Source organism: Hyperolius riggenbachi, chromosome 7, assembly GCF_040937935.1.
Source record: "Hyperolius riggenbachi isolate aHypRig1 chromosome 7, aHypRig1.pri, whole genome shotgun sequence".
Taxonomy (NCBI): domain Eukaryota; kingdom Metazoa; phylum Chordata; class Amphibia; order Anura; family Hyperoliidae; genus Hyperolius; species Hyperolius riggenbachi.
The window spans coordinates 252,831,766-252,844,676 of record NC_090652.1 but is presented as its reverse complement, the minus strand read 5'-3'; the positions used below and the strand labels follow the sequence as shown (position 1 = coordinate 252,844,676).

At 45.6% G+C, this 12,911-nt stretch overlaps 1 protein-coding gene across 1 annotated transcript in view; it reads left to right on the top strand.

Moving 5' to 3' along the window:
* Positions 1 to 12,911, top strand: part of SLC25A12 (solute carrier family 25 member 12) — a 194,416-nt gene that overhangs the window by 64,969 nt on the left and 116,536 nt on the right. The window contains exons 6-8 of the mRNA XM_068245524.1: positions 3,364 to 3,510; positions 12,219 to 12,357; positions 12,472 to 12,565. Of these exons, the coding sequence (XP_068101625.1) occupies positions 3,364 to 3,510; positions 12,219 to 12,357; positions 12,472 to 12,565 (380 nt within the window). The remainder of the gene's footprint in view (positions 1 to 3,363; positions 3,511 to 12,218; positions 12,358 to 12,471; positions 12,566 to 12,911) is intronic.

Genomic DNA, 12,911 nt, shown 5'->3' with positions numbered 1-12,911 from the left:
AAAATAAGTAAAAAAAAAATCAGTGCTGCTCATTATTGGCTATGGGGCTTGATGTGACACTGCCGAAACACTGTAACTGAAAATCTATGTCTGCAATGGTTTCATGATTTTTTGATGAACAAAATGTGTGCAAATTCCAAAACACAAAAGGGTAACACAGCCCTGTCATTTTGAGCTCACAGTCTTAAGTATCCATGTCAAACTCTGGCCCGTCAGATTTGGCCCGCAAGTGGTTTCTCCACCTTGCATTATGTTTGGCCCACTCTAGATCACCAGTGACGCTATATTGAAGGTGAAGCCCTAGATTACCATGGAATTGGTATGGAGGAAGGGAGGGAACAAGAGGGAAAGCACTAGACACCAGGGGACTGTATAGGGGAGGGAGGAGGGTCACTAGACACTAAGGAACTGTATGGGGAAGGAAGACCACTAGACACCAGGGATTTGTATAGTGGAGGGAGGTGGTCACTAGACACTAATGAACTGTATACGGAAGAAAGGAGGCAGTAGACACCAGGGAACTTTATAAGGGAAAGAGGGATGGAGCCATTCAATACCAGGGAACTTTTATAAGGAAAGGAGTTTGCCGTGAGACATTGAGGTTGACCCGTGACTTGGTCCCAGCGTTCATTTTTGGCCCTACTTCATATTTGAGTTCGACACCCCTGAAAAGGAACAGGAAGGATACAAGAAGTTATGTACAATCTGTATACCTCAAATTCTAAGCAGAAACCCTGGCAGTCTCATGTAAAATCTGCTTCATTCTGCTGCAAAAGGAGAAGTAATGACCCTTCCAACTTTTCTCCACGTAAATGTTATCAGCAGTGTTTCCCTTCTATTTACTTTTCATGTAAATTTGACTTTCTGTTTGACAGCCTCATTTGCATAGATAATAGAACTAGTTTTTTAGCAAGTGCTGTGAATGGGTGCAACTTGAAGTGAATGATCATATTTTTGATCAGAACATTCAGATCAAATGAAAGTAGTCTTTTTTTATAGTTTAATGAGGGTCAGATTGGGGAAGAAGTTTTGTCAGGTTTATGTTGATTTGTATGCCTGTTGGAGTGAATGCTCCACTTACATCCTGAACCTGTTGACCCCGTCACAGGGACAGAAATTAAAGAGCAACTTTTACCCAGGATTGAACTTCATCTCAATCAGTAGCTGATACCCCCTTTGTCATGAGAAATCTTAAGGTCATCAGTGTATTGCACCTTAAGCTTACATCATATCTCACTCTCGTTTCTTCTATCTATGTAGAGTGATCATGAGCAGCTAATCAGTCAATGAATCAGCCAATCATCTGAAAAACTGTTAGCTTCTCCGTGAATACGGGGCTTGTAATGCCTGGTACACTCCGTGAAATTTTCCTTCAGATAGAGGTCCTATCTGATTTCTGATCGATTTTCGGATCACTTCTATACAAAATCAGTCAGAAAAATGATCAGAAATCAGATTGGACCTGTCGGAAATGATTGCTTTGACCTATCTATCTGATGGGAAATTACATGGTGTGTACCAAGCATAAGAGAAGTTATTGAATTGATCAATTTTAACCAGAGTGTAACGATAGGTGTCAGCAACCAGAGAGAGAATCTGATTCTTGGCGATCTGCAGTATCCCCAAGAATACAGATATACCTGATTATTGGGGATCTGCAGAATCGCCAATAATCAAATATGTCTAACCTCTAGACACCTGAGTGTGTAAGTGTTTTGGTGCAACAGTAACCTTTGGACCACCGGGGTAGCAGGTGGTCCAATAAGTAGAGAAGACTCTACTGTAGTCAAGGACACCTGGAGAGGGAGTCCCTGACTGATAAGGAGCAGTGTCCCCTCTGTAGAGCAGGAGACCCCTGCGGGAAGGCTGGCCACCCTGAGGGGGGGTGACAGCCAGAAGGTCAGACAGGCCAGGTCGGCAACAGTGTATCAGATATGCAAGGTACCAAATCAGAGATCAGAAGAATAGTCAAGAACGCTACAGGTCATGACAGATATCAGAACAAGGCCTAGTCTGAGGTGTGAGGTCCGTGATCTCAACTCCCTGGAACTATGCTAGAGAATAACACAGATGATATACAGTATTCCTAGTCTGGGGTGTGATGGCCGTGATCTCAACACCCTGGAACTATGCTAGAGAATAACACAGATGATATACAGTATTCCTAGTCTAGGGTGTGAGGGCCATGATCTCAACACCCTGGAACTATGCTAGAGAATAACACAGATGATATATAGTAACTGTCTAAGTGTGGATTCCCAGGTCCTCCTGGTTCCACCACACTGAAGATCTGACTAAGGTCTGAGTGCTAACACATAGGCATTCACAACGCCAGACAACCAGCAACTGAACAGCAGGAGATATATATAGTAAAGCGCCCCACAGCGCCGCCCAGCTCCCATCAACCAATCACTGACTGAGCAGGAATCAGCTGACCGCCCTGATCAGCTGATCTTCCTCCTACTGGTATAAAGAGCTTGTCTTGCAGCGCGCGCGTAGCTCTCCATCTGTGTGCACTACTAGGTCCAGACAGCCCAGGCACATGTTGCTGCGGGGAAACCGCCGCACTGGACGCGGAATCCGCCGCCTTACCGTCGGAACATGCGGCGTCCCCAATGCCATCCTTCCCATGTGCACCATTAGTTCCAGGTAACCCAGACGCATGCTGACGCGGACAAACCGCCGCATCAGATGCGGAATCAGCCGCCTTACTGTTAGAACACACGGCGGCTTTTCCGCTATTCATCACACAGAGCTGGGTCTTCCACAAAACAACCTAAGCAGATGCCGAGGGGCTGGTTGTTGTCAATGGGTCTGAATATGAAAAGGTTCCCATATAGGACTCAACCCTGGACGGATGTGTTCCAACTTCTTTTTATTTCATGAATAGCGGTGATACAGCATAAAAAAACAGCACAAAGTTTCGGGCCAGTCGACAAAGGGCGAAAGGACAGAAACATGCTTGTTTTTTATGCTGTATCACCGCTATTCATGAAATAAAAAGAAGTTGGAACACATCCATTCAGGGTTGAGTCCTTTATGGGAAACCTTTGCATATTTTGGACTTGATTATGAGAGCTGTGATGGACCTCTTTTCTCACCAGGACTCCCCATGATCTGTGAGTTTACATTCCTGAGGCTGGCAGACTTCATACACATCAACGTTGTCTATGGGCTTGGCCAGCTACTTTTCTGATCTGCTCCTCCACTAATCTCTTTAACAGAAGATCTGGTGTAATGAAGAGATGGTACATTTCTCAAGGCCAATTTCATTGTAATCTGTCTTTCTTTACCCGTAGCTGAAAAAAAACTGTATTTGGCCAGAGTTCCCCTTTAAACTCTTGTTCTTTCCCCTGACTACAGGAGCTGCAGCTAGAACATGCCCGCCAAGCTTTTGCCCTGAAGGACAAGAATAAGAGCGGTATGATCACAGCCATGGACTTCAGCGATATTATGGTTACTATTCGCTCCCACATGTTGACACCATTCGTGGAGGAGAATCTTGTCTCTGTAAGTCTCGTCTGGCATTGATATCCGTGTTTGTGTGTAACATGTCAAAGCAAGGCAAATCCAAACCGCTCTAGTTTACAAAGCGTGGAATGGTGGCAAATGAAATGTAACACAAAGCTAAATGAAAGAAAGCAGAGAACCACTCAAAGGTCTAAAAGACACAAATGTTGATGTCCCATTTGCGTCTCTCATATCTAAAACAGATTTGATTTCCACCCACCACCGTACGCTTCCATGTTGTGTCATCTCGGTTGCTGCTTTCTCTCATTACAACTTCTGTTTCTTATTTTTTCCAGCCCAGCTCCTGCTTTGCTCTTGTTGCCATTCCCATACTTGTTGAATCTACCAGATGGTCTTTGCAGTTTTTATGTTGCCTCCCGATTCCCACTATACTCTGTATTCTTTGGGATTTCTGATCTACCAACCCTGATTTTGATGGGCTTCTTCAGGTGACCTTTAGGTGGAAACTGGCCCAAAAACTCTATAGATGCAGTGGTCTTTCATCTGACAAAGTGACTGTTTTGGCTGTCGTGTAGGATGCCTCTGATGCTGGCTCCTTCATCAGCATTTATTTCTACTATTCACTACTATTCATGCTTCTCCACTCTCCACCTCTCTCTCTCTCCCCCCCCCCCCCCCCCCCTCCCATAGAGAGCCCAACAGTATGTTTTTACGATTGCTAGCAAACTGTCAAATCAATCGCAACAATTTCATTACAGCACCTTGCATGTGTATAGCGCTTATGTGGCAATTTTGGGTTTCAAGGTCAACTGACCTACCTCGTAAAGAGTACTTCCAGTGTGAAAGACAGCACCTGTCATGTCAGGTTCTGTCTTAATGCTGCCAGGAACGGGGGTCTCAGGCTAATAACTTGATTGTTCTCCTTTCGTTTATTAGACACATGAAGCTCCGCCCCCTCCTTGGCAAGACAGTTGCTGACATTTTCCCGGAGGCTCCGGAAGCTCTGTGGCCACACCCACCTGCGTTGCTGTGCCCTACACCCAGCTCAGCAGCCACGCAGGTGGGGGTGACCAGAGCTTTTCCAAGAGAGGGCAGTGCAACACCTGTCTATGGAATTACAGGTGATCAGGTAAGTTATTAACCCACCCTGAGACCCCTCAATCCTGGCAGCATTTTCAATAGATTTGTGTTAGGTTCAATATTTTTTTTAAATCAAATTTAACGTCTAATCAATGAAAAATGTCTAATAATGTATTCCTAGTTTTGTTAAAGATGGAATGCTGAGATCAAGCGGAGGCTGTTATAACCTCTTATAACATATTCTGGGACTCGTTCACAATTTAGCTCTCTCTATATCTTGCCTTTGCCCATATGCAATTAACTTTTTCTCCTGAGTTATCTCCTAGGAGATAAAATGGAAAAGAACCTAAATGTTGGTGAAAAAGTACAATCAAAATTATTTTGAGTATTTTTTGAGGTATGCTGGTGTTGTAAAGGGCATTTTATGACAAGGGGCTCGATTCACTAAAGTGTGATAACTGCCATCACAGCAGTTATCATGTGAGCTGCCGCGCGCAATGGTTAGCGCGCGAACAACGTTACTTTGCGTGATGAGCGAAGGTTTGCGCATGATCACGTGTGCTTTCACGTGAAAAGCGCATGTGATCGTCCGCAAACATTTGCTTATCACGCGAAGTAACGCAGTTCGCGCGCTAACCTTTGCGTGAGGCAGCTCGCATGATAATTGCTGGGCACTCCCCATACCCACCTCTCCTAGTATTGGCAATGCCCTCCCAGAAACAGTAGTAATCCAGGTGACAGACGTACTCAGGCACCTCCGGAAGCTAAATCCTAGGAAAGCCTCTGGCCCAGACGGTGTGTCATCCATGTGCCTGAGATCCTGCGCTAGCCCCAGTACTGACCTCCATTTTTCAGAATTCCCTGTTGGCTGGCAAAGTACCCTCCTGCTTTAAAAGGTCCGCCATCATACCAGTACCCAAAAAAACAGGTGTCACGGTTCTCAACAACTACAGACCCGTGGCCCTTACCTCAACTGTCATGAAGATCTTTGAAAAAACTAGTCCTCACCCATCTGAAAAACTCCGCCAACGCTCTCCTAGATCCACTTCAATTTGCATACAGGGCAAACAGGTCCATAGAGGATGCCATCAACATCAGTCTGGCATACATTATGGAACATCTGGACAGACCCAACACCTACGCCAGGATACTTTTCCTGGACTTTAGCTCTGTTTTTAATACGATCTGCCCGAACATCCTGTATAACAACTTAGAGCAACTAGGGCTTGACGAAAATCTCTGCACCTGGATCAAGGACTTCCTCACAAACAGGACACAACAGGTCAAACTTGGCAGCTGCCTCTCCCAAACGAGGACCACCAATACTGGCGCCCCCCAAGGCTGTGTACTGTCTCCGATCCTGTTTTCCCTCAATACAAACAGATGTACCTCGACTGCTTACTGCGTTAAGGTAATTAAATTTGCGGACGACACCACCATCCTTGGTCTCATCAGTTTGGGGACGAACGCAGCTACCGTAGCGAGATCGAGCGAATCTGCAACTGGTGTAAGGACAACATGCTTTTCCTTAACGCTGCAAAGACTGTCGAGTTGGTTATCGACTTCAGTAAATGCCCCCCCCCCCCCCCACTCAGCCCGGTCTTCATCGAAGGCACTGAAGTCACCAGAGTATCAAACGTTCGGTTTCTGGGCACTACCATCACCAATGACTTGAGATGGAGTGAAAATGCCACTAAATGCCAAAAGAAGGCGCAGCAACGGCTGTTCTTCCTAAGACAACTCAGGAAGATTGGTATGCCGCAGAAACTGTTGTCAAGCTTCTACACTGCCACTATCGAGTCAATCCTGTGCTCATCGATTATCGTGTGGTATGGTGGAGCCACCGGGAGCGACAGGTACAGACTGCAAAGAGTAATCAATACAGCGGAAAGAATCATTGGTTCTCCCCTGCCACCTCTGGACGTCCTCCACGCATCTAGACTGAGAACAAGGGCATACAGGATCATAAATGACCGGCACCATCCCGGCAGCCGCTTCTTCAACCGCATGCGCTCAGACCACCGTTACAGGGCTATTTCCACCAAAACCTCCAGGCACATAAACTACTTTTCCCCCCAAGCTGTGTGCCTTCTGAACTCAAGTCTCGCACACAGAAAAACTAAATAGCACATCTGTGACCCAGGCCTAAATAAATATGTACTTATTCTGTGGGTTACCGCAGGTAGTTTTTGCACTAAAATACCTTAAATTCCTTAGACTGCACATGTTTTTTGCACTACCTTGTTAAATGTCTTTGTCTGCTCGTCATTGCATGCTTTGCACTACTATGTTTCAAATGCCGCTATGTACTATGCTCTATGCCGATGTGTACCACAAACAATTCCAAGTGTGGCAACTGCTGCACTTGGCGAAATAAAATCTGATTCTGATTCTTATAGCAGTTATCACACTTTAGCCCCAGGTATGAAAATATCAACTAGGAGACAACTCGGGAGAAAAAGTTAATTGTTTATGGGCCCTTATCTTTGAAGGAGAAAGCAATGACTTATTCTGCAGTTATGCAAATCTTTCTATCTATAATTCATATAGATGAATTGTTGCAAAATAATGCAGATACCGTCTATTTCAAGAAGGCAAAATTGTATTCAATGTAGTGTTCTGAAGAGAGGGCATTTAGATTATTTTCAGTCCCTCACAAAATCCTAGTGCTTTTTGCTTACCATGAACTACCAGGAACCCTGTAACCCTTATGAAATAACTTCAGCATTTAACAGTCACAAATCTGAACTTAGATTTTACTTTTCTTGACTTCTTCTTAATACTTTTTGTGCTTGTTGGGTACTTAAAGCAGTGGTTCCCAACCTTTTCCGGCCTGGGGAACACTTTCTGACCATATTTTTCTCCGGGGAACGGCGGGGGGGGGGGGGGGGGGGGGGGGGGAACGCGGGTGTTTGCGTGACCTAGTGGACAGTGCCGTGCGCAGCAGGCTATGGGGGGGGGGGGGGGCTGGGGTGCGGCTGCATAGCTAGCATAGTTGCCCCAGTATAGGGAGTTTAGTTGCCCCAGTATGGTTAGTATAGTTACCCCAGTATGGTTAGTATAGTTACCCCAGTATAGTGCCCCAGTATAGTGCCCCAGTATAGCTAGTATAGTCCCCCAGTATAGCTAGTATAGTCCCAGTATGGATAGGTAGTGCCCCTGTATAGTGCTCAGTATGGGTAGGTAGTGCCCCATTATAGCTAGTATAGTGCCCAGTATAGCTAGTATAGTGCCCAGATAGCTAGTAAAGTGCCCAGTATAGCTAGCATGGTGCCTAGTATAGTGCCCAGTATAGCTAGCATAGTGCCCAGTATAGGTAGGTAGTACCCAGTATAGGTAGGTAGTGCCCCAGTATAGTGCCCAGTATAGCTAGTATAGTTGCCCCCAGTATAGCTAGTTTAGTTGCCCCCAGTGTAGGTAGTTTAGTTGCCCCCAGTATAGCTAGTTTAGTTGCCCCCAGTATAGCTAGTACAGTTCCCCCCAGTATAGATGCCCAGGAGGGGGGAAGCAGCGCTAGAAGGAGGGGCAGTGGAGGCAGCGGTGGGGAGGGGGAAATATCCCCCCCTCCCTCACCTGGGACCCCTCCTTCTGCCTCTCTCCCCCTCCATTTAGCGGTGGCAAGTGCGGTCTCAGCGGCGAGGAGAGAGACATGCGCAGAATTACTCACCACTTCCACGTTCCAAGCGCCGGCAGCGTCATGTCGTCACAGATCTCAGCCTTCAATGCCGCCCACTGTGCTTCCGCTAATCAGGAAGCACAGTGGGCGGCATTGAAGGCGGAGATCTGACGACATGACGCTGCCGGCGCTTGGAACGCGAAAGTGGTGAGTAATTCTCTGCATGCCTCCTCGCCGCCGAGCCCGCACTTGCCACCGCTAAATGGAGGGGGAGAGAGGCAGGAGGAGGGGTCCCAGGTGAGGGAGGGTGGGGATTTTCCCCCCCTCCCCACCGCTGCCTCCACTGCCCCTCCTTCTAGCGCTGCTTCCCCCCCTCCTGCGCCCCTACAGAAGGAACAGGTCTGGCGAGAGGCCAGACCTGTACGGCACACCAGGCGACATGCCGCGGCACACTAGTGGACATTAATTGTGAAACATTGTAAAATTTAAAATAAGTGAATGTACTGTATATTGTTCCCAGAGTAAAATGCACTCAGTCCATCTGCAAAAGCAGTGTGCAAGTGAGAAGGGAAGCTGAGTGACGTCTTTGTCCCTTCCAGGCAAACACTGTTAATCCAGCGCAGGAGACTTGGGCGCAGCCAGCGCCACCATAGGCCGTAATAGGAATTACGGCTATAGCAGTGCACAGTGAGTAACTTCGGCGCCGTCACAAGACGGAGCTGAAGTTACTTTTAAAACACAATATTGCTCGCAGCCGAATTACATCATTCCCCACCATCCATGGCGGCCTGGAGGGGGGAATAGTATTTAACGCGGCCGGGACTTTGTGCAGCAGCAGGATCAGCCATATACCGGCTGTATCCTGCGCCCAAGCCTCCTGCGCCGATACTTCTCGTACGCCTTCCAGGGAGTGCTTTTGTAAGAATGTTAATACTGAGGCTCTCCCATGAGGAGCTGTACTAGTCCAAAATTTGTCAGATCTGTCAACTTTTTTTCTGCCTACTACCGACTATAAGTGACAGCAACATGGGAGAAAAGTGATTTATAGTGCATTTTACTCTGGAAAAAATATACATTTTATACGTTTAATCCTGAATGAGCGGGTTAAGGTGTTGTATGGATCACCACTACCCAATTAATTTATGTCCAGTATGGGACTGGCCAATGACTTGCCATATCAGTTCACTATCTACTTATTTAAAGAGAATCTGTATTGTTAAAATCGCACAAAAGTAAACATACCAGTGCGTTAGGGGACATCTCCTATTCCCCTCTGTCACAATTTCGCCGCTCCCCGCCGCATTAAAAGTGGTTAAAAACAGCTTTAAAAAGTTTGTTTATAAACAAACAAAATGGCCACCAAAACAGGAAGTAGGTTGATGTACAGTATGTCCACACATAGAAAATACATCCATACACAAGCAGGCTGTATACAGCCTTCCTTTTGAATCTCAAGAGATCATTTTTGTGTTTCTTTCCCCCCTGAGGGGGGAGTTCATAGCAGAACCACAACACTGAAGAACTTGGCAGCCTTCCAGACACAGGCTGACAAGTCTGACAAGGGAAAGATACATTGATTTATTACAGAGACTGTGATAGTACAAAGTGTTGCAGTAAGCCAGAACACATTAGAATAGCTTTTGGAACTTGTAGGATGATAAAAAACAGGATGCAATTTTTGTTACAGAGTCTCTTTAAGTTTAATTATACTTCATTAAAGGGAACCTTAACTGAGATGGATATGGATGTTTCCTTTTAAACAATACCAGTTGCCTGGCAGTCTGGCTGCTTGCTTGTTTCAGGTGTGGTTGAATCACACCCCTGAAACAAGCATGCAGCTAATCCAGTCTGACTTCAGTCAGAACACCTGATCTGCATGCTTGGGAAGGGGCTGTGGCTAATGCTGGGTGTTATAAACTGTTATAAATCACCTTTTGCTCCGGCACCAGCAACTCCTCAGCAAGAGTTGCAAACACGACTCATCACAGCAAGCAGGAGATAGACTTTCTCAGGCTTCTTCAAAGTTTGATGGAGTTTATTAAGTACACAACTATACAGATACAGTTCATCATATCCTGGCCAAGCAAAGTTCAATGTTGCGTTACAGCAGCGTGATTATCTTCCTGCTGAAGATAATCAGGTCCCCTTATGTCTATTCTAAGTTACATCTTCTAGACTACCTATGTACAGCATACATTATATCAGATTACATAAAGAAAGGAAAATAATTAGGTGTTCCAGTCAGCATATAGAGAGCAGGAAAGTAGGAATCAGAGTGAGCTCCGTCAGCCCACCCGGCTTTTTAATACCGACTAGGAAAGAGTTAAATGTGACCTCATCTTAGCCATCCCCCAGACCCGGCTATTGGCTTCGACCCCTCGTGGTGTCCTAATACACACCTACTCGATTAATATTTAATGACCACTTTTCACTTACTTACAGGAATGTGGTATTTGTAAATATGGCCTATGTTGATTGTTCTAGTAGTCCATTTGTCTGGGGCAGTGTAGGCCTGTGGCCTTCCTTCAGGAACATGTTCTCAGTATTTGCTTGTTATTCATCTGTTTCAAGCAAACACTGAGATGCTTCTGCCTACATCACAAGAAACTCTGTCTATTTTAAAGGTATACTCTGCGGACAAGCCTTTTACCTAAACTCAGTCCAAATAACTGAGGCCTACTTAAATTTTATAATAGTATTAGAGACAGAGGATCAGCAGGAGAGTCAGGCAACTGGTATTATTTTAAAAGGAAAAGTCTGTATCCTTCTCAGTTTAGGTTCCACTTACCTGGGGCTTCCTCCAGCCCGTGGCAGGCAGGAGGTGCCCTCGGCGCCGCTCCGCAGGCTCCCGGTGGTCTCCGGTGGCCGACCCGACCTGGCCAGGCCGGCGGCCAGGTCGGGCCTCTTCTGCGCTCCATGGTGCGTTCCACGCCGGCGCGCTGACGTCATCGGACGTCCTCCGGGTTGTACTGCGCAGGCTCAGAACTACTGGGAGACCACCGGGAGCCTGCGGAGCGGCGCCGAGGGCACCTCCTGCCTGCCACGGGCTGGAGGAAGCCCCAGGTAAGTGGAAATGGATTTTTATTTTTTTTAGCTAGTCCCTGAACCTTCCCTTTAAGGATTCTTGTACACCTGTATCTGGAGCAAAAGACAATGTTTGTCTGTATTATGTTTTTAAAGCTGCTATCAGCTGTATTTTGCAAGAGACCTGGGGCCATATGCAATTCACTTTTTCTCCTAAGTTTTCTCCTAGGTGACCTTTTTACACCTTATAAAATGCCTTGAAACAACCAACAAGCGAGAAAATACTCAAATTAATTTTGATAACAACTTCTCACCTACCGTACTTTTTACTACTTTTTCAATTGTAAAGTGCTGAAAGGTTCTTTTAAAACGGAGTTTCAAATTTATATCCTAGGAGAAAACTAAGGATAAAAAGTTAATTGCATATGGGCCCTTCTGCCTCTTTTTTCATACTGATCCTCCAAGTCACTGACATAGAATGCGTATGCTGATCAGATGTTCTGACTGCATGTTTGCCACATGTGTGACTAGGACTGTGGAGTCGGTACAAAAAAATATCTGACTATGAATTCTCAGTTTATGGAACCACCGACTCCAGATACCTAAAAATTGCTCTGATACTTACCCAGTGCTGTGGAGTCAGTACAAAAATCAACCAACACCAACTCCAACTCCTCTGACTCAGTATCTAAAAATTGCTCCAACTTCTCAACTCAGACTCGGCCTCCACAGCCCTGTGTGTGACTCGGACACTATTGAAGCCAGAGGTTAGTATGACACCCAAGCTATTGTAATTTTTTTTATAATAGGGAATAAGATGACATCCTCCATATTTCTCTCACTACGTTTTTAAGATAATTCAGTCTTGGAAGTAAGCGCAGTAAGGTGGGCAGCATTTGCATTGCAATTCCCATGTTCAATGGCCTCTTGAGAAAGTGAATTTTGCTTTTCACGAATCTGTTGTTATATGGAAATAGGCAGCATCTATAACTCATTGTCAGTCAACCTGTGTTTTTTTTCTCTATAGGCTGCAGGCGGAACTATTTCACACCAAGTTAGCTTTTCCTACTTTAATGCATTTAATTCCTTGCTGAATAATATGGAGCTGATACGGAAGATATACAGCACTTTAGCAGGAACAAAGAGAGACCTGGAAGTCACCAAAGGTAACATCAGTGTCTTCTGCCATCTTGTGGTGTCTTTATGCTCACTGTTAATGTTTTATTCTTAGCGGATGTCAATATTTCAAGCCTGATGATGATTTGATCATTTTCTTACAGAGGAGTTTACTAATTCTGCAAACAAATTTGGACAGATCACTCCTCTAGAAATTGACATCCTGTTTCAGCTCTCCGATTTATTCAATGCAACCGGGTGAGTGTCATTGCGTGCCTGAGAGCACCCTGCTGTCAGCTCTGGTGACTCATACTGAGCATGTCCAGTAATGGATTATATCACTGTTATTGAGGGCAAATAACAGCTTCTGAGGGATGACAGGTCCTCCTAATGGGGCAGTTACACCCAATGCACTGGTTGCCTAGATCATTATAGTTTAGATCAATTAATCTCTGTAAAAGTGGCCATACACTTATCGATTTTTCCTGTTTGATTTCTGGCAGATTCAGTCCCGCTGAGATGACTCTGAGGCCCACCACAGCTCCCCAATCATTGTAACAAACGCTCAGCATTTTTGCTAGCATTTTGCGACAGCATTTTCCAG